The 20,429-nt window shown below is 45.4% G+C and overlaps 1 protein-coding gene across 8 annotated transcripts in view; it reads right to left on the minus strand.

Annotated features, from left to right (window-relative positions):
* Positions 1–20,429, minus strand: part of heatr5b (HEAT repeat containing 5B) — a 79,769-nt gene that overhangs the window by 20,320 nt on the left and 39,020 nt on the right. For 6 of the 8 annotated variants that reach the window (XM_042305652.1, XM_042305656.1, XM_042305655.1 and 3 more), the window contains 11 exons: positions 20,168–20,273; positions 19,500–19,690; positions 18,971–19,130; positions 18,357–18,546; positions 12,292–12,461; positions 11,359–11,503; positions 10,247–10,432; positions 9,189–9,449; positions 8,781–8,962; positions 8,596–8,664; positions 607–786 (listed from right to left, as the gene is read on the minus strand). In XM_042305652.1, coding sequence (XP_042161586.1) covers positions 607–786; positions 8,596–8,664; positions 8,781–8,962; positions 9,189–9,449; positions 10,247–10,432; positions 11,359–11,503; positions 12,292–12,461; positions 18,357–18,546; positions 18,971–19,130; positions 19,500–19,690; positions 20,168–20,273 — 1,840 coding nt within the window. The remainder of the gene's footprint in view (positions 1–606; positions 787–8,595; positions 8,665–8,780; positions 8,963–9,188; positions 9,450–10,246; positions 10,433–11,358; positions 11,504–12,291; positions 12,462–18,356; positions 18,547–18,970; positions 19,131–19,499; positions 19,691–20,167; positions 20,274–20,429) is intronic. The other 2 variants (XM_042305657.1, XM_042305654.1) reach the window with 1 other exon arrangement.

A 20,429-nucleotide genomic window follows, 5' to 3' on the forward strand; every position in this document is an offset into this window, starting at 1 on the left:
TAACCTATAGTCTATAGTGTTACAGGCCTCCAGCCTACAGTGTTACAAGCCTACAGCCCAGCCTAGCTATAGTCTATAGTGTTACAGGCCTCCAGCCTAGCTATAGTCTATAGTGTTACAGGCCTCCAGGCCAGCCTATAGTCTATAGTGTTACAGGCCTCCAGCCCAGCCTAACCTATAGTCTATAGTGTTACAGGCCTCCAGCCTAGCTATAGTCTATAGTGTTACAGGCCTCCAGCCTAGCTATAGTCTATAGTGTTACAGGCCTCCAGCCCAGCCTATAGTCTATAGTGTTACAGGCCTCCAGCCCAGCTATAGTCTATAGTGTTACAGGCCTCCAGCCTAGCTATAGTCTATAGTGTTACAGGCCTCCAGCCTATAGTCTATAGTGTTACAAGCCTCCAGCACAGCCTAGTCTGTAGTCTAAAGGCCTAGTGTTATGATTTTGTATGTATGTTTTTACATTTATTTATTTAGGTTCACAGACCAAGGTCCCAAACCCTACAAACCCTACAGTTGTGATCAGAAAAAAGACCCGACATAGACCCAAGGAGCAAAAAAAAAATAGTGTTACAGGCCTCCTGACTGGTAGATTTACAAACTCACCTCAGCCCAGGCCTTCAGTACAGCCAATTTCTCCATGGTGGTAGCACTCTCACTGTACAGCTGACTAGAGGAACCCTTCCCAGCCTGCACCTTGTCCAGCGAGGATACCAGGAGATTGTGGACGCGACGAAGATCATTCAGGTCACTGACCACACCACTACCGATCCACGTACTGCACACCTACAGGAAGGACACACAGAGAAGAAGGGAATTGGAGAGAAACGATTCACACAGGCTGGTAGAAAAACAGGGATTTGTTTGTTTTCAGGAGAAGAACAAAATAGAAAAATGGAAAACTGCAGAGAGAGAGAGACAGGGATCGTGATCGAACAAAGAGAGCCAGCGAAAGAGATCGATTTCATGAGAGATGAAGACCGTGAGAGAGAAAGACATCGATATCATGAGAGATGAAGATCGTGAGAGAGAAAGAGATCGATATCATGAGAGATGAAGACCGTGAGAGAGAGAGAGCAATAGATTGTGATCGTCAGAGCGAGACACAACAAGCCCTCCGTGTGAGGAGTGTGTCAACACTGTATCTGACCATTATGTTTGCTGCCTCCTCCTCCACATCAGTCAGAAAGCAGAAGTATCTGTCTATGTATCAGTCAGAGCCTTGACACTGGTACTCAGCTCTCTACAGCTCCACTACACTAGCCTATAGTACAGTACAGTACACTACAGCTCCACTACACAGAGAGGGACATGATGACTCAGAGCTCTGCAGTACTGAGGATTAGCTGAGACTGTCTACTGCATAATATACACTACAGTACAGTACACTATAGTACACTACACTACCCTATAGTACACTACAGGTACACCACAGTACACTACCCTATAGTACACTACACTACCCTATAGCACACTACACTACCCTATAGTACACTACCCTATAGTACACTACAGGTACACCACAGTACACTACACTACACTGCAGTACACTACACTACACTATAGTACACTACCCTATAGTACACTACACTATAGTATACTAAACTACACTATAGTACACTAAACTACACTATAGCACACTACACTACCCTATAATACACTACAGGTACACCACAGTACACTACACTACAGTACACTACCCTATAGTACACTACACTACCCTATAGTACACTACACTACCCTATAGTACACTAAACTACACTATAGTACACTAAACTACACTACCCTATAGCACACTAAACTGCACTACCCTATAGTACACTACAGTACACTACCCTATAGTACACTACACTACACTACCCTATAGTACACTACAGTACACTACACTACCCTATAGTACACTACACTACACTACCCTATAGTACACTACAGTACACTACCGTATAGTATACTACACTACCCTATAGTACACTACAGTACACTACCCTATAGCACACTACACTACAGTACACTACCCTATAGTACACTACACTACCCTATAGTACACTACACTACCCTATGGTACACTACAATACACTACAGTACAATACACTATACTACCCTATAGTACACTACACTACACTACACTACCCTATAGTACACTACAGTACACTACCCTATAGTACACTACACTACAGTACCCTATAGTACAGTATACTACACTACCCTATAGTACACTACACTACCCTATAGTACACTACACTATAGTACACTACCCTATAGTACACTACACTACCCTATAGTACACTACACTATAGTACACTACACTATAGTACACTACACTATAGTACACTACACTACCCTATAGTACACTACACTATAGTACACTACCCTATAGTACACTACACTACCCTATAGTACACTACACTATAGTACACTACACTATAGTACACTACACTACCCTATAGTACACTACACTACACTACACTGCACTATAGTACACTACACTATAGTACACTAAACTACAGTACACTACACTATAGTACACTAAACTACCCTATAGCACACTAAACTGCAGTAAACTATACTACCCTATAGTACACTACAGTACACTACCCTATAGTACACTACAGTACACTACACTACCCTATAGTACACTACACTACCCTATAGTACACTACAGTACACTACCCTATAGTACACTACAGTACCCTATAGTACACTACAGTACACTACCCTATAGTACACTACACTACCCTATAGTACACTACACTACAGTACACTACCCTATAGTACACTATCCTATAGTACACTACACTACCCTATGGTACACTACAATACACTACAGTACAATACACTATACTACCCTATAGTACACTACACTACACTACAGTACAATACACTATACTACCCTATAGTACACTACACTACAGTACACTACCCTATAGTACACTACAGTACACTACCCTACAGTACACTACAGTACACTACACTACAGTACACTACCCTATAGTACACTACACTACCCTATAGTACACTACCCTATAGTACACTACACTACCCTATAGTACACTACAGTACACTACCCTATAGCACACTACACTACCCTATAGTACACTACCCTATAGTACACTACACTACCATATAGTACACTACATTACAGTACCCTATAGTACAGTATACTACACTACCCTATAGTACACTACACTACCCTATAGTACACTACACTATAGTACACTACACTATACTATAGTACACTGCCCTATAGTACACTACACTACCCTATAGTACACTACACTATAGTACACTACACTATAGTACACTACACTACCCTATAGTACACTACACTACCCTACACTACCCTATAGTACACTGCACTATAGTACACTACACTACCCTATAGTACACTACCCTATAGTACACTACCCTATAGTACACTACACTATAGTACACTACAGTACACTACACTACCCTATAGTACACTACACTACAGTACACTACACTATAGGACATTACACTACACTATAGTACACTACACTACCCTATAGTACATAACACTACAGTACACTACACTATAGGACATTACACTACACTATAGTACACTACACTACAGTACCCTATAGTACACTACACTACAGTACCCTATAGTACACTACACTACCCTATAGTACACTACACTACAGTACATTACAATACAGTACCCTATAGTACACTTCACTACAGTACACTATAGTACACTACACTACATTACCCTATAGTACACTACAGTACCCTATAGTACACAACACTACAGTACCCTATAGTACACTACACTACAGTACCCTATAGTACACTACAGTACCCTATAGTACACTACACTACCCTATAGTACACTACACTACAGTACCCTATAGTACACTACACTACAGTACCCTACACTACAGTACACTACAGTACCCTATAGTACACTACAGTACATTACACTACAGTACCCTATAGTACACTACACTACAGTACCCTACACTACAGTACACTACAGTACCCTATAGTACACTACAGTACATTACACTGCAGTACCCTATAGTACACTACAGTACACTACACTATAGGACATTACACTACAGTACACTACACTACACTACCCTATAGTACACTACCCTATAGTACACTACACTACCCTATAGTACACTACACTACAGTATACTACCCTATAGTACACTACAGTACCCTACAGTACATTACACTACAGTACCCTATAGTACACTACAGTACATTACACTACAGTACCCTACAGTACACTACACTACCCTATAGTACACTGCAGTACATTACACTACAGTACCCTATAGTACAATACACTACACTACAGTACCCTACAGTACACTACACTACCCTATACTACACTACAGTACCCTATAGTACACTACACTATAGGACATTACACTACCCTATAGTACACTACAGTACCCTATAGTACATTACACTACACTACCCTACAGTACACTACAGTACCCTATAGTACACTACACTACCCTATAGTACATAACACTACAGTACACAACACTATAGGACATTACACTACACTATAGTACACTACACTACAGTACACTATAGTACACTACACTACCCTATAGTACACTACACTACAGTATATTACACTACACTATAGTACACTACACTACCCTATAGTACACTACCCTATAGTACGCTACACTACCCTATAGTACACTACACTACCCTATAGTACACTACACTACCCTATAGTACACTACACTACCCTATAGTACACTACACTACACTATAGTACACTACACTACACTATAGTACACTACACTACCCTATTGGACATTACACTACACTATAGTACACTACAGTACCCTACAGTACCCTATAGTACCCTACACTACAGTACCCTATAGTACACTACACTACACTATAGTACACTACACTACCCTACAGTAAATAACACTACACTACAGTACACTACACTATAGGACACTACACTACCCTATAGTACACTACACTACCCTATAGTACATTACACTACACTATAGTACACTATAGTACACTACATCACACTACACTATCCTATAGTACATTACAGCACCCTATAGTACACTACACTACACTATAGTACACTGCCCTACCCTATAGTACACTACCCTATAGTACACTACACTACCCTATAGTACACTACACTACACTACCCTATAGTACACTACACTACACTATAGTACACCACACTACACTATCCTATAGTACATTACACTACACTATAGTACACTACACTACCCTATATTACACTACCCTATATTACACTACCCTATAGTACACTACCCTATAGTACACTACCCTATAGTACACTACACTACCCTATAGTACACTACACTACAGGTACACCACACTACCCTATAGTACACTACACTATAGTACACTACACTATAGTACACTACCCTATAGCACACTACACTGCAGTACACTACACTACCCTATAGTACACTACACTACCCTATAGTACACTACCCTATAGTACACTACACTACCCTATAGTTCATAACACTACAGTACACTACACTACAGTACACTAGCCTCACAGTCTACAGCTATACTGAGTAGAAGAGAGCCATGTGATATAAAATCAACGCTTGGAACCAGGGGGGAGGTCTGGTCCACAGTGGTCAGGTCAACAGTTGTCTGGTCCACAGTGGTCAGGTCCACAGTGGTCTGGTCCACAGTGGTCTGGTCCACAGTGGTCTGGTCAACAGTGGTCTGGTCCACAGTGGTCTGGTCCACAGTGGTCAGGTCCACAGTGGTCTGGTCCACAGTGGTCAGATCCCAGTTTTTGCCATGTGTGATGAACACATTGTACATCTTGAATAGCCAATTGCAAATATATCATTTTTTCTTATCGTTTAAAACTGCCATTGTTTTATTCGTTTTTCTCTTAAAACAATAAGACAAATGCATTAAAGTCCAGGTGAATTCCCAATGCAGATGGCCTAGATAGCACTTCCCACAGAGAGAGAAAACATGATAATTTCTGCTGCTGTTTCTACTAACCACATCGGTTTCATTTATAGGATGATGAGCGGAAACTGTTTTGTGATAACTACACTGTTATATATTTGGGGAGTGAAAATATATATATACACTGCTCAAAAAAATAAAGGGAACACTTAAACAACACAATGTAACTCCAAGTCAATCACACTTCTGTGAAATCAAACTGTCCACTTAGGAAGCAACACTGATTGACAAAAAATGTCACATGCTGTTGTGCAAATGGAATAGACAACAGGTGGAAATTATAGGCAATTAGCAAGACACCCCCAATAAAGGAGTGGTTCTGCAGGTGGTGACCAGACCACTTCTCAGTACCTATGCTTCCTGGCTGATGTTTTGGTCACTTTTGAATGCTGGCGGTGCTTTCACTCTAGTGGTAGCATAAGACGGAGTCTACAACCCACACAAGTGGCTCAGGTAGTGCAGCTCATCCAGAATGGCACATCAATGCGAGCTGTGGCAAGAAGGTTTGCTGTGTCTGTCAGCGTAGTGTCCAGAGCATGGAGGCGCCAGTACAGGAGACAGGCCAGTACATCAGGAGACGTGGAGGCCGTAGGAGGGCAACAACCCAGCAGCAGGACCACTACCTCCGCCTTTGTGCAAGGAGGAGCAGGAGGAGCACTGCCAGAGCCCTGCAAAATGACCTCCAGCAGGCCACAAATGTGCATGTGTCTGCTCAAACGGTCAGAAACAGACTCCATGAGGGTGGTATGAGGGCCCGATGTCCACAGGTGGGGGTTGTGCTTACAGCCCAACACCGTGCAGGATGTTTGGCATTTGCCAGAGAACACCAAGATTGGCAAATTCGCCACTGGCGCCCTGTGCTCTTCACAGATGAAAGCAGGTTCACACTGAGCATGTGACAGACGTGACAGAGTCTGGAGACGCCGTGGAGAACGTTCTGCTGCCTGCAACATCCTCTAGCATGACCGGTTTGGCGTTGGGCTAGTCATGGTGTGGGGTGGCATTTCTTTGGGGGGCAACACAGCCCTCCATGTGCTCGCCAGAGGTAGCCTGACTGCCATTAGGTACCGAGATGAGATCCTCAGACCCCTTGTGAGACCATATGCTGGTGCGGTTGGCCCTGGGTTCCTCCTAATGCAAGACAATGCTAGACCTCATGTGGATGAAGTGTGTCAGCAGTTCCTGCAAGAGGAAGGCATTGATGCTATGGACTGGCCCGCCCGTTCCCCAGACCTGAATCCAATTGAGCACATCTGGGACATCATGTCACGCTCCATCCACCAACGCCACATTGCACCACAGACTGTCCAGGAGTTGGCGGATGCTTTAGTCCAGGTCTGGGAAGAGATCCCTCAGGAGACCATCCGCCACCTCATCAGGAGCATGCCCAGGCGTTGTAGGGAGTTCATACAGGCACGTGGAGGCCACACACACTACTGAGCCTCATTTTGACTTGTTTTAAGGACATTACATCAAAGTTGGATCAGCCTGTAGTGTGGTTTTCCACTTTAATTTTGAGTGTGACTCCAAATCCAGACCTCCATGGGTTGATAAATTTGATTTCCATTGATAATTATTGTGTGATTTTGTTGTCAGCACATTCAACTATGTAAAGAAAAAAGTATTTAATCAGAATATTTCATTCATTCAGATCTAGGATGTGTTATTTTAGTGTTCCCTTAATTTTTTTGAGCAGTGTATATATCGTTTTTTGGTTCGGGATTTTGTCTTAATGTTAACAATACCAAATTTCGTTTAACTTGTTTAGGATAGGGGGCAGCATTCAGAATTTTGGATGAAAAGTGTGCCAGAAGCTAGGATATGCATATAATTGGTAGATTTGGATAGAAGACAATCTAAAGTTTCCAAAACTGTTAAAATAATGTCTGTGAGTATAACATAACTGAAATGGCAGGTGAAATCCTGAGGAAAATCCATCCAGGAAGTGATTATTTTATTGTCCGGTTGAAATATTATCGATTATTGAAGCTAAAAACAAGCTGAGGATTGAATATAAACAACGTTTGACATGTTTCTACAAACTTTACGGATACAATTTTGATTTTTCGTCTGCCTGTGACCTCAACAAAATTGAGGTTTTTGGATATAAAGAGGAACTTTATCGAACAAAATGAACATTTATTGTGTAACTGGGAGTCTTGTGACTGCAACCATAAGAAGATCATCAAAGGTAAGTGATCCATTTTACTGCTATTTCTGACTTTCGTTACTAATCTACTGGCATGCCTTAGCTGTGATGTCAGAAGGTGGTCGTGTGGAGAGCCTATCAGGACAGTTACCTGGCATGCCTTAGCTGTGATGTCAGAAGGTGGTCGTGTGGAGAGCCTATCAGGACAGTTACCTGGCATGCCTTAGCTGTGATGTCAGAAGGTGTATCTGGGGAGAACCTATCAGGACAGTTACCTGGCATGCCTTAGCTGTGATGTCAGAAGGTGTATCTGGGGAGAACCTATCAGGACAGTTACCTGGCATGCCTTAGCTGTGATGTCAGAAGGTGTATCTGGGGAGAACCTATCAGGACAGTTACCTGGCATGCCTTAGCTGTGATGTCAGAAGGTGTATCTGGGGAGAACCTATCAGGACAGTTACCTGGCATGCCTTAGCTGTGATGTCAGAAGGTGTATCTGGGGAAAACGCTGGTCTAAGAGCAGCTCCAACCTGAGGAACAATAAAGATATATACATTGAATAAGGTTGCCAGAGTTACATAGAAATACAACACATGGATTATCTTAATGGCGTATCTTCATTGATTATCTGTGTTGATAGACTCACGTTAGCCTGGTACTGCTCCAGGATCACGTGACCTGGGAACTCTGGCTCCGGAACAGAGGCAAACTTCTTAATAATGTCTTCCAGAGCCTGAAGACCAGCCATCCTCAACTGGTTACTGTTGTCTGTAGCCGCCATGAAGGCCATGCGAATCAGGTCAGAGAGGTGGAGGACCAACAGATCACCTGAGAGAGAGAGAAAGAGAGAGAAAAAGAAAGAGAGAGAGAGAGAGAGAGAGAGCGGGATCAGGTTTCCTACATATTTTGACAGATGGAATTCCATGACTAACCACTGGCAGCGTCTCTGTGTGTATAAAAAAATAAAGTCTAATGTGGTATCTGAGAGGCTGCTCGCTGATCGTGTGTGTGTGTGTGTGTGTGTGTGTGTGTGTGTGTGTGTGTGTGTGTGTACCTTTAGGGTTCTTGGCCTTAGCAGAGCGGGCGCGGGCCAGGTCAAAGTGGGTCTTGTCTGCGTTCTCACACAGCAGTATGATGCGACACAGACAGTCTGCGGCGAACACACGGGTCACCCAGCGCGGCGCCACAGACGGCTTGGCGTTATTGTCCTCTCCCAGCGCCGTAAACATGATGTCATCGTCGATCTCATCCTGCTTCTCTGAGTCGTCCTCTTCTTTACCCAGATCTACCGGTGCCACAACCCCTCCTCCAGCCTCTGGACAGGAAGGAAGGAATACTTCAACGTCGCACACAGGAAAACCAGACACGACACATTAAAGGCCCAATGCAGCCCTTTTCATATCCATATCAAATCACACACGACACATTAAAGGCCCAATGCAGCCCTTTTCATATCCATATCAAATCCTTTCTGGGTAACAAATACCTTACTGGGATTGTTTAACATTAAAATCGTCAAAAATAAACACAAATAGCTTCTTAGCAAAGACAATGCAAAGACCAAGCAATAATTTTGCCAAGACTGTTTGGGAGTGGTTTGAATGGGAGGAGAAAACTAGCTGTTATTGGCAGAGAGGTTTGGAACTCTTTCTTATTGGTCTATTAACTGGTGATGTCACCAGGCATAATATATAAAACTCCATCCCACCGAAACATGCTGAAATTTCAGGCCGTTTTTTCAAAAAGCTTTTAAACTAAAAGGGGCATTATCATAATTTTCACAGTATTCTTCCAAACTCAGTGTGGAAATATATGATATAAAACCCAGAAAAATTCAGTTTTGACTACACTGAACCTTTAAGACGAGGGAGGGAAAAAACATTATTCAACAAGACAACAATAAGACCTATATGGCGAGTGGTCTAATTAAATATCACGGACTGACCAACAGCCAGACGAAAATATATCTACAGAACATTCCATGGCCACATCATGTCCTAGTCATGACTTAGCTGAGCATAACATTGATATATATATATATATATATATATATAGAAGACATGTTAATTAAAACCCGTCACCAAACACTTAGTTAAGTCAAGTTTCACAGACTGTGACCTGTCGTAGCAGCCAGGACATCCTTGCAGAGCTTCAACCAATGAGAGAGCTTGTCCACAGCGAGCGAGGAGAGCATGTGGCCCAGAGTGTCATGGATGTCGTGACAAAGCTTCCTGTCCGTCTCCCGGTCCAGCATTCCAAACAGAACCCCCTCCAAACCAGTCTCTGTGATGTTCAGATCTGAGAGAGGAGAGAGAGAGAGAGTTAATCGATGTCGTCATCATTATCACACCTCTGCGGCACACCACACCCCACAGACTAGTCCATCTGCGGCACACCACCCCCTACAGACTAGTCCATCTGCGGCACACCACCCCCACAGACTAGTCCATCTGCGGCACACCACCCCCACAGACTAGTCCATCTGCGGCACACCACCCCCACAGACTAGTCCATCTGCGGCACACCACCCCCACAGACTAGTCCATCTGCGGCACACCACCCCCACAGACTAGTCCATCTGCGGCACACCACCCCCACAGACTAGTCCATCTGCGGCACACCACCCCCCACAGACTAGTCCATCTGCGGCACACCACCCCCACAGACTAGTCCATCTGCGGCACACCACCCCCACAGACTAGTCCATCTGCGGCACACCACCCCCACAGACTAGTCCATCTGCGGCACACCACCCCCACAGACTAGTCCATCTGCGGCACACCACCCCCACAGACTAGTCCATCTGCGGCACACCACCCCCACAGACTAGTCCATCTGCGGCACACCACCCCCACAGACTAGTCCATCTGCGGCACACCACCCCCCACAGACTAGTCCATCTGCGGCACACCACCCCCACAGACTAGTCCATCTGCGGCACACCACCCCCCACAGACTAGTCCATCTGCGGCACACCACCCCCTATAGACGAGTATCTGCTCCCTAATCTAGCGTCGGGCGCCCGTCCCTGGTCTAGCGTCGGGCGCCCGTCCCTGGTCTAGCGTCGGGCGCCCGTCCCTGGTCTAGCGTCGGGCGCCCGTCCCTGGTCTAGCGTCGGGCGCCCGTCCCTGGTCTAGCGTCGGGCGCCCGTCCCTGGTCTAGCGTCGGGCGCCCGTCCCTGGTCTAGCGTCGGGCGCCCGTCCCTGGTCTAGTCCACTACTTACTGACGGTGGTTGAGTCCGTGCTGTCCTTGTTGCGGGCCAGACTCATGGCGTACTCACAGACCTCTGCAGCCTCTCTCTGGGCCAGCTGTCTCAGACAGGCCACCGCTGCACGACGCAGCAACAGGTGAGAGCTACACAGGTGGACCTGATGAAGGAACACACACAGGTCAACTACCACAACACAGCAACAGGTGAGAGCTACACAGGTGGACCTGATGAAGGAACACACACAGGTCAACTACCACAACAAACACACACAGGTCAACTACCACAACACAGCAACAGGTGAGAGCTACACAGGTGGACCTGATGAAGGAACACACACAGGTCAACTACCACAACAAACACACACAGGTCAACTACCACAACACAGCAACAGGTGAGAGCTACACAGGTGGACCTGATGAAGGAACACACACAGGTCAACTACCACAACAAACACACACAGGTCAACTACCACAACACAGCAACAGGTGAGAGCTACACAGGTGGACCTGATGAAGGAACACACACAGGTCAACTACCACAACAAACACACACAGGTCAACTACCACAACACAGCAACAGGTGAGAGCTACACAGGTGGACCCAAGGAAGGAACACACAGGTCAACTACCACAACACACACACACACACACCAACTACCACAACACACACACACACAGGTCAACTACTGCCCTGCCACCCCCCCCCACTCACACAGAGACAGGGCATCAGGCTGGCCCCTCCCACACAGAGGCACGGCATCAGGCTGGCCCCTCCCACACACTTACACAGAGACACGGCATCAGGCTGGCCCCCTCCCACACAGAGGCACGGCACCAGGCTGGCCCCCTCCCACACACTTACACAGAGACAGGGCACCAGGCTGGCCCCCTCCCACACACTTACACAGAGACAGGGCATCAGGCTGGCCCCCTCCCACACACTTACACAGAGACAGGGCACCAGGCTGGAGAGGTTAACGTGGCGTGGGGCGAACATGTGTAGCTGCTGGAGACAGGATATGGCCGCTGCCTGCACCAGGGAGTCGCTGTGACCCTGCATGATGGCACAGCCCACCAGACATGATGAGCGGATCGTCGAGATGGTCGCTCCGTTACCTGGAGAGAGAGAGAGAGAGAGAGAGATCAGCAACACTGGTGTAAAGTACTTCAGTATATTTTAAAGTACTGGTGTAAAGTACTTCAGTATACTTTAAAGTACTACTTAAGTAGTTTTTTGCGGTATCTGTACTTTACAATTTATATTTTTGACAACTTTTACCTCACTAGATTCCTAAAGAAAATAATGTAAGTTTTCCCCGAAACCCAACAGTACTCAGCAGGACAGAAAGATGGTCGCATTCACAGACTTATCAAGACAGCATCCCTGGTCAGCTCTACTGATCTGGATCACTAAACACACCTGGCTATCTGTAATGATATCTGAGTGTTCCCCTGGCTATCAGTAAATGATATCTGAGTGTTCCCCTGGCTATCTGTAAATGATATCTGAGTGTTCCCCTGGCTATCTGTAAATGATATCTGAGTGTTCCCCTGGCTATATGTAAATGATGTCTGAGTGTTGGAGTGTTCCCTGGCTATATGTAAATGATGTCTGAGTGTTGGAGTGTTCCCCTGGCTATCTGTAATGATATCTGAGTGTTCCCCTGGCTATCTGTAATGATATCTGAGTGTTCCCCTGGCTATCAGTAAATGATATCTGAGTGTTCCCCTGGCTATCAGTAAATGATATCTGAGTGTTCCCCTGGCTATATGTAAATGATGTCTGAGTGTTCCCCTGGCTATATGTAAATGATATCTGAGTGTTCCCCTGGCTATCTGTAAATGATGTCTGAGTGTTCCCCTGGCTATCTGTAAATGATGTCTGAGTGTTGGAGTGTTCCCCTGGCTATATGTAAATGATGTCTGAGTGTTCCCCTGGCTATATGTAAATGATGTCTGAGTGTTCCCCTGGCTATCTGTAAATGATGTCTGAGTGTTCCCCTGGCTATATGTAAATGATATCTGAGTGTTCCCCTGGCTATCTGAAAATGATGTCTGAGTGTTCCCCTGGCTATATGTAAATGATGTCTGAGTGTTGGAGTGTTCCCCTGGCTATATGTAAATGATGTCTGAGTGTTCCCCTGGCTATATGTAAATGATGTCTGAGTGTTCCCCTGGCTATATGTAAATGATGTCTGAGTGTTGGAGTGTTCCCTGGCTATATGTAAATGATGTCTGAGTGTTCCCCTGGCTATATGTAAATGATGTCTGAGTGTTCCCCTGGCTATCTGTAAATGATGTCTGAGTGTTCCCCTGGCTATATGTAAATGATGTCTGAGTGTTCCCTGGCTATATGTAAATGATGTCTGAGTGTTCCCCTGGCTATATGTAAATGATGTCTGAGTGTTCCCCTGGCTATATGTAAATGATGTCTGAGTGTTCCCCTGGCTATATGTAAATGATGTCTGAGTGTTGGAGTGTTCCCCTGGCTATATGTAAATGATGTCTGAGTGTTCCCTGGCTATCTGTAAATGATGTCTGAGTGTTGGAGTGTTCCCCTGGCTATATGTAAATGATGTCTGAGTGTTCCCTGGCTATATGTAAATGATGTCTGAGTGTTCCCCTGGCTATATGTAAATGATGTCTGAGTGTTCCCCTGGCTATATGTAAATGATGTCTGAGTGTTCCCTGGCTATATGTAAATGATGTCTGAGTGTTGGAGTGTTCCCTGGCTATATGTAAATGATGTCTGAGTGTTGGAGTGTTCCCTGGCTATCTGTAAATGATGTCTGAGTGTTCCCCTGGCTATCTGTAAATGATGTCTGAGTGTTCCCCTGGCTATCTGTAAATGATGTCTGAGTGTTCCCCTGGCTATATGTAAATGATGTCTGAGTGTTGGAGTGTTCCCTGGCTATCTGTAAATGATGTCTGAGTGTTGGAGTGTTCCCCTGGCTATCTGTAAATTATGTCTGAGTGTTGGAGTGTTCCCCTGGCTATCTGTAAATGATGTCTGAGTGTTGGAGTGTTCCCCTGGCTATATGTAAATGATGTCTGAGTGTTCCCCTGGCTATATGTAAATGATATCTGAGTGTTCCCCTGGCTATCTGTAAATGATGTCTGAGTGTTCCCCTGGCTATATGTAAATGATGTCGTGTTGGAGTGTTCCCCTGGCTATATGTAAATGATGTCTGAGTGTTCCCCTGGCTATATGTAAATGATGTCTGAGTGTTGGAGTGTTCCCTGGCTATCTGTAATGATATCTGAGTGTTCCCCTGGCTATCTGTAATGATATCTGAGTGTTCCCCTGGCTATATGTAAATGATGTCTGAGTGTTCCCCTGGCTATCTGTAAATGATGTCTGAGTGTTCCCCTGGCTATATGTAAATGATATCTGAGTGTTCCCCTGGCTATCTGAAAATGATGTCTGAGTGTTCCCCTGGCTATATGTAAATGATGTCTGAGTGTTGGCTATCTGTAAATGTTCTGAGTGTTCCCTGGCTATATGTAAATGATGTCTGAGTGTTCCCCTGGCTATATGTAAATGATGTCTGAGTGTTCCCTGGCTATATGTAAATGATGTCTGAGTGTGATGTCTGAGTGTTCCCCTGGCTATATGTAAATGATGTCTGAGTGTTCCCCTGGCTATATGTAAATGATGTCTGAGTGTTCTGAGTGTTCCCTGGCTATCTGTAAATGATGTCTGAGTGTTCCCCTGGCTATATGTAAATGATGTCTGAGTGTTCCCCTGGCTATATGTAAATGATGTCTGAGTGTTCCCCTGGCTATATGTAAATGATATCTGAGTGTTCCCCTGGCTATCTGAAAATGATGTCTGAGTGTTCCCTGGCTATATGTAAATGATGTCTGAGTGTTGGAGTGTTCCCCTGGCTATATGTAAATGATGTCTGAGTGTTCCCCTGGCTATATGTAAATGATGTCTGAGTGTTCCCCTGGCTATATGTAAATGATGTCTGAGTGTTCCCCTGGCTATATGTAAATGATGTCTGAGTGTTCCCCTGGCTATATGTAAATGATGTCTGAGTGTTGGAGTGTTCCCCTGGCTATATGTAAATGATGTCTGAGTGTTCCCCTGGCTATCTGTAAATGATGTCTGAGTGTTGGAGTGTTCCCCTGGCTATATGTAAATGATGTCTGAGTGTTCCCCTGGCTATATGTAAATGATGTCTGAGTGTTCCCTGGCTATATGTAAATGATGTCTGAGTGTTCCCCTGGCTATATGTAAATGATGTCTGAGTGTTCCCCTGGCTATATGTAAATGATGTCTGAGTGTTGGAGTGTTCCCCTGGCTATATGTAAATGATGTCTGAGTGTTGGAGTGTTCCCCTGGCTATCTGTAAATGATGTCTGAGTGTTCCCCTGGCTATCTGTAAATGATGTCTGAGTGTTCCCCTGGCTATATGTAAATGATATCTGAGTGTTCCCCTGGCTATCTGTAAATGATGTCTGAGTGTTCCCCTGGCTATCTGTAAATGATGTCTGAGTGTTGGAGTGTTCCCTGGCTATATGTAAATGATGTCTGAGTGTTCCCCTGGCTATATGTAAATGATGTCTGAGTGTTCCCCTGGCTATCTGTAAATGATGTCTGAGTGTTCCCCTGGCTATATGTAAATGATATCTGAGTGTTCCCCTGGCTATCTGAAAATGATGTCTGAGTGTCCCTGGCTATATGTAAATGATGTCTGAGTGTTGGAGTGTTCCCCTGGCTATATGTAAATGATGTCTGAGTGTTCCCCTGGCTATATGTAAATGATGTCTGAGTGTTCCCCTGGCTATCTGTAAATGATGTCTGAGTGTTCCCCTGGCTATATGTAAATGATGTCTGAGTGTTCCCCTGGCTATATGTAAATGATGTCTGAGTGTTCCCCTGGCTATATGTAAATGATGTCTGAGTGTTCCCCTGGCTATATGTAAATGATGTCTGAGTGTTCCCCTGGCTATATGTAAATGATGTCTGAGTGTTGGAGTGTTCCCCTGGCTATATGTAAATGATGTCTGAGTGTTCCCCTGGCTATCTGTAAATGATGTCTGAGTGTTCCCCTGGCTATATGTAAATGATGTCTGAGTGTTCCCCTGGCTATATGTAAATGATGTCTGAGTGTTGGAGTGTTCCCTGGCTATATGTAAATGATGTCTGAGTGTTCCCCTGGCTATCTGTAAATGATGTCTGAGTGTTGGAGTGTTCCCCTGGCTATATGTAAATGATGTCTGAGTGTTCCCCTGGCTATATGTAAATGATGTCTGAGTGTTCCCCTGGCTATATGTAAATGATGTCTGAGTGTTCCCCTGGCTATATGTAAATGATGTCTGAGTGTTCCCCTGGCTATATGTAAATGATGTCTGAGTGTTGGAGTGTTCCCCTGGCTATCTGTAAATGATGTCTGAGTGTTGGAGTGTTCCCTGGCTATCTGTAAATGATGTCTGAGTGTTCCCTGGCTATCTGTAAATGATGTCTGAGTGTTCCCCTGGCTATCTGTAAATGATGTCTGAGTGTTCCCTGGCTATCTGTAAATGATGTCTGAGTGTTCCCCTGGCTATATGTAAATGATGTCTGAGTGTTGGAGTGTTCCCCTGGCTATCTGTAAATGATGTCTGAGTGTTGGAGTGTTCCCCTGGCTATCTGTAAATGATGTCTGAGTGTTGGAGTGTTCCCCTGGCTATATGTAAATGATGTCTGAGTGTTGGAGTGTTCCCCTGGCTATATGTAAATGATGTCTGAGTGTTCCCCTGGCTATCTGTAAATGATGTCTGAGTGTTGGAGTGTTCCCCTGGCTATCTGTAAATGATGTCTGAGTGTTGGAGTGTTCCCCTGGCTATATGTAAATGATGTCTGAGTGTTGGAGTGTTCCCCTGGCTATATGTAAATGATGTCTGAGTGTTCCCCTGGCTATATGTAAATGATGTCTGAGTGTTGGAGTGTTCCCCTGGCTATATGTAAATGATATCTGAGTGTTCCCCTGGCTATCTGTAAATGATGTCTGAGTGTTCCCCTGGCTATATGTAAATGATGTCTGAGTGTTCCCCTGGCTATCTGTAAATGATGTCTGAGTGTTCCCCTGGCTATATGTAAATGATGTCTGAGTGTTCCCCTGGCTATCTGTAAATGATGTCTGAGTGTTCCCCTGGCTATATGTAAATGATGTCTGAGTGTTTCCCTGGCTATCTGTAAATGATGTCTGAGTGTTGGAGTGTTCCCTGGCTATCTGTAAATGATATCTGAGTGTTCCCCTGGCTATATGTAAATGATGTCTGAGTGTTCCCTGGCTATCTGTAAATGATGTCTGAGTGTTCCCCTGGCTATCTGTAAATGATGTCTGAGTGTTGGAGTGTTCCCTGGCTATCTGTAAATGATGTCTGAGTGTTCCCCTGGCTATCTGTAAATGATGTCTGAGTGTTGGAGTGTTCCCCTGGCTATATGTAAATGATGTCTGAGTATTGGAGTGTTCCCCTGGCTATATGTAAATGATGTCTGAGTGTTCCCCTGGCTATCTGTAAATGATGTCTGAGTGTTGGAGTGTTCCCCTGGCTATCTGTAAATGATGTCTGAGTGTTGGAGTGTTCCCCTGACTATATGTAAATGATGTCTGAGTGTTGGAGTGTTCCCCTGACTATCTGTAAAGAAAATGGTGCCGTCTAGTTTGCTTAATACAAGCAATTTGAAATCATGTATACTTTTAATTTTGATACTTAAGTATATTTAAAACCAAATATTTTTTTGACTTTTACTCAAGTAGTATTTTTACTGGGTGACTTTTACTTTCCCTCGAGTCATTTACCATTAACATATCTTTACTGTTACTCAATTATGTAAATGATGTCCTTTTTCCATCCCTGATTAGCAGTCAGTTATAATCTGTAAAGACCACATTCATGATTTCTCTGTAAATATGTAGGAGCAGTATACTGCCCTCTACTGGCACATCAATGCTTTTAGAGACAAAACTAGCCAGCCTGGAAGCTAGACATGCTAGTCTTGTTATAATTGACCATTACCCTGTAGTTCGGGTCCAACCGTGGTGATGAGAGCGCCCAGACATCGTCCCAGACACTGGTGTACCTCAGTGTGTGACGGGGGTACGGTTAGGAGCAGGGTCAGGACCAGGGAGAGGGTGGGCTCCACATAGCCTCGATACATGGGGCCACTGGAGTCTACAATGAGAGCCAGGGAGTGGAGGGCCCACGTCTGGAGAGACAGAGAGGTCACAGATCAAAAGCTTACAGGATTATGGAGGAACTAAACATTGGGCCAGTTTCCCAGATACAGATTAAGGACTTGGACTAAAAACCAAACTCAATGGAGAATCAAATGAAACTGATTTTTTTTAAATCTAGGATTTGGCTTAATCTGTGTCTGGGAAACTGGCCCATTACACTTCTCCAAAGTCCAAGCCAGACTTGTATTAGGGAGCTGCCTTCGTGAAGTATGTTGTGTACAGATTCTCTACCATTTAATAATAGTGGGAAAGTCCCCTCTGACAAAGTTTACAGCAGGATTGAGCTTTTAAGGCCACTACTGCGAGTGTACAAGTACACACGTCAGAAGAAGGGTGGCGAATCAGGACGCAGCCTGAGACTCAGAGAGCCTCACCTGTCCACCGTACACTCACCTGGACCTCGTGAGAGGTTCCATCCTGGGCTAGGGCCAATAGGATGCTGACGCTGGTTTTGAGGTGCTGTCCTGAACCAATTCCTCCTACGTATCTGTGCAGACAGCCCAGAGCCAGGGAGTGGCCTGTTCTGGAGACCACGTCACGGGCTGACCTCAGTCTGGAGGGGGGAAGGGAAGAGAGGAGAGGAGAGGAGGAAGAGAGGGGAGGAAGAGAGGAGAGGGGAGAGGAGAGGAGGAAGAGAGGAGAGGGGAGGAGAGGAGAGGAGAGGAGAGGGGAAGAGAGGAGAGGGGAAGAGAGGAGAGGAGAGGGGAAGAGAGGAGAGGGGAAGAGAGGAGAGGGGAGGGGGAGGAGAGGAGAGGGGAAGAGAGGGGAGGGGGAACGTTAATAAGTTAAATAAGGGGGTTAAGAGAAAATAACACGAGGTCAAGCAGGTCAAGCAGGTCAAGAGAGAGAGCGATCTCAGAGAGGAAAGTCCTGTGACACATGAAGCTAGATAGATATGAGTAACAGACGGGTCGGGTCGTACTTGTCAAAGCTGTACTGTGCCATGCGGGCAATGAAGGTGGCCTCTCCCACCACCTGAGCCATCCTTCCCAAGGCCTCCCCAGCAGCACAGCGCAGGATGGGGTTTGGGTTGTCCAGAGCGCCCATCACCAGCGCCAGGGCGGATTTACGAACCTCTTCAGGACCCAGGGTGGACTTGTTCTCTGCCAGACCCTACAGGGAGGAGAGAAGATTGGCTGGTTCATTGGGGAAGAGAGAACAGGATACATAGCAGGGCCCCTCCTGGACGGTAGCTCTCCAGGAACAGGGTTGGAGTTAAAACCTACAGGAGGGTGTCTCTCCAGGAACAGGGTTGGAGTTCAAACCTACAGGAGGGTCTCCCTCTAGGAACAGGGTTGGAGTTAAAACCTACAGGAGGGTGTCTCTCCAGGAACAGGGTTGGAGTTCAAACCTACAGGAGGGTCTCCCTCTAGGAACAGGGTTGGAGTTAAAACCTACAGGAGGGTGTCTCTCCAGGAACAGGGTTGGAGTTCAAACCTACAGGAGGGTCTCCCTCTAGGAACAGGGTTAGAGTTAAAAAAACTACAGGAGGGTCTCCCTCTAGGAACAGAGAGTAAGCCGTCACTACTGGAAAGGTTGTGTGTTTAGGAGATTTCCCTGTGCAACTTTAACAGGAGTTCAAGGCCTCACCTTGAGGGCGCTCAGGACAGCGGTGAAGATGTTGAGCTGGACAGCCTGCTGTCTGACCCCCTTGGCCTGTTTAATACACTCTGCAAAGTGGTCCAGCATCTGCAGCCTAGCACAGACAAATGTGAGAGATTAATAAAAACTGTTTCCCAAACCTCTCCTGAAGTACCCCCCGGCCAGTCCCCCTGTTTCTAGTTTCCCAAACCTCTCCTGAAGTACCCCCCGACCAGTCCCAAACCTCTCCTGAAGTACCGCCCTGGCCAGT

This window comes from Oncorhynchus tshawytscha, linkage group LG24 (genome assembly GCF_018296145.1).
Source record: "Oncorhynchus tshawytscha isolate Ot180627B linkage group LG24, Otsh_v2.0, whole genome shotgun sequence".
NCBI classification, from domain to species: domain Eukaryota; kingdom Metazoa; phylum Chordata; class Actinopteri; order Salmoniformes; family Salmonidae; genus Oncorhynchus; species Oncorhynchus tshawytscha.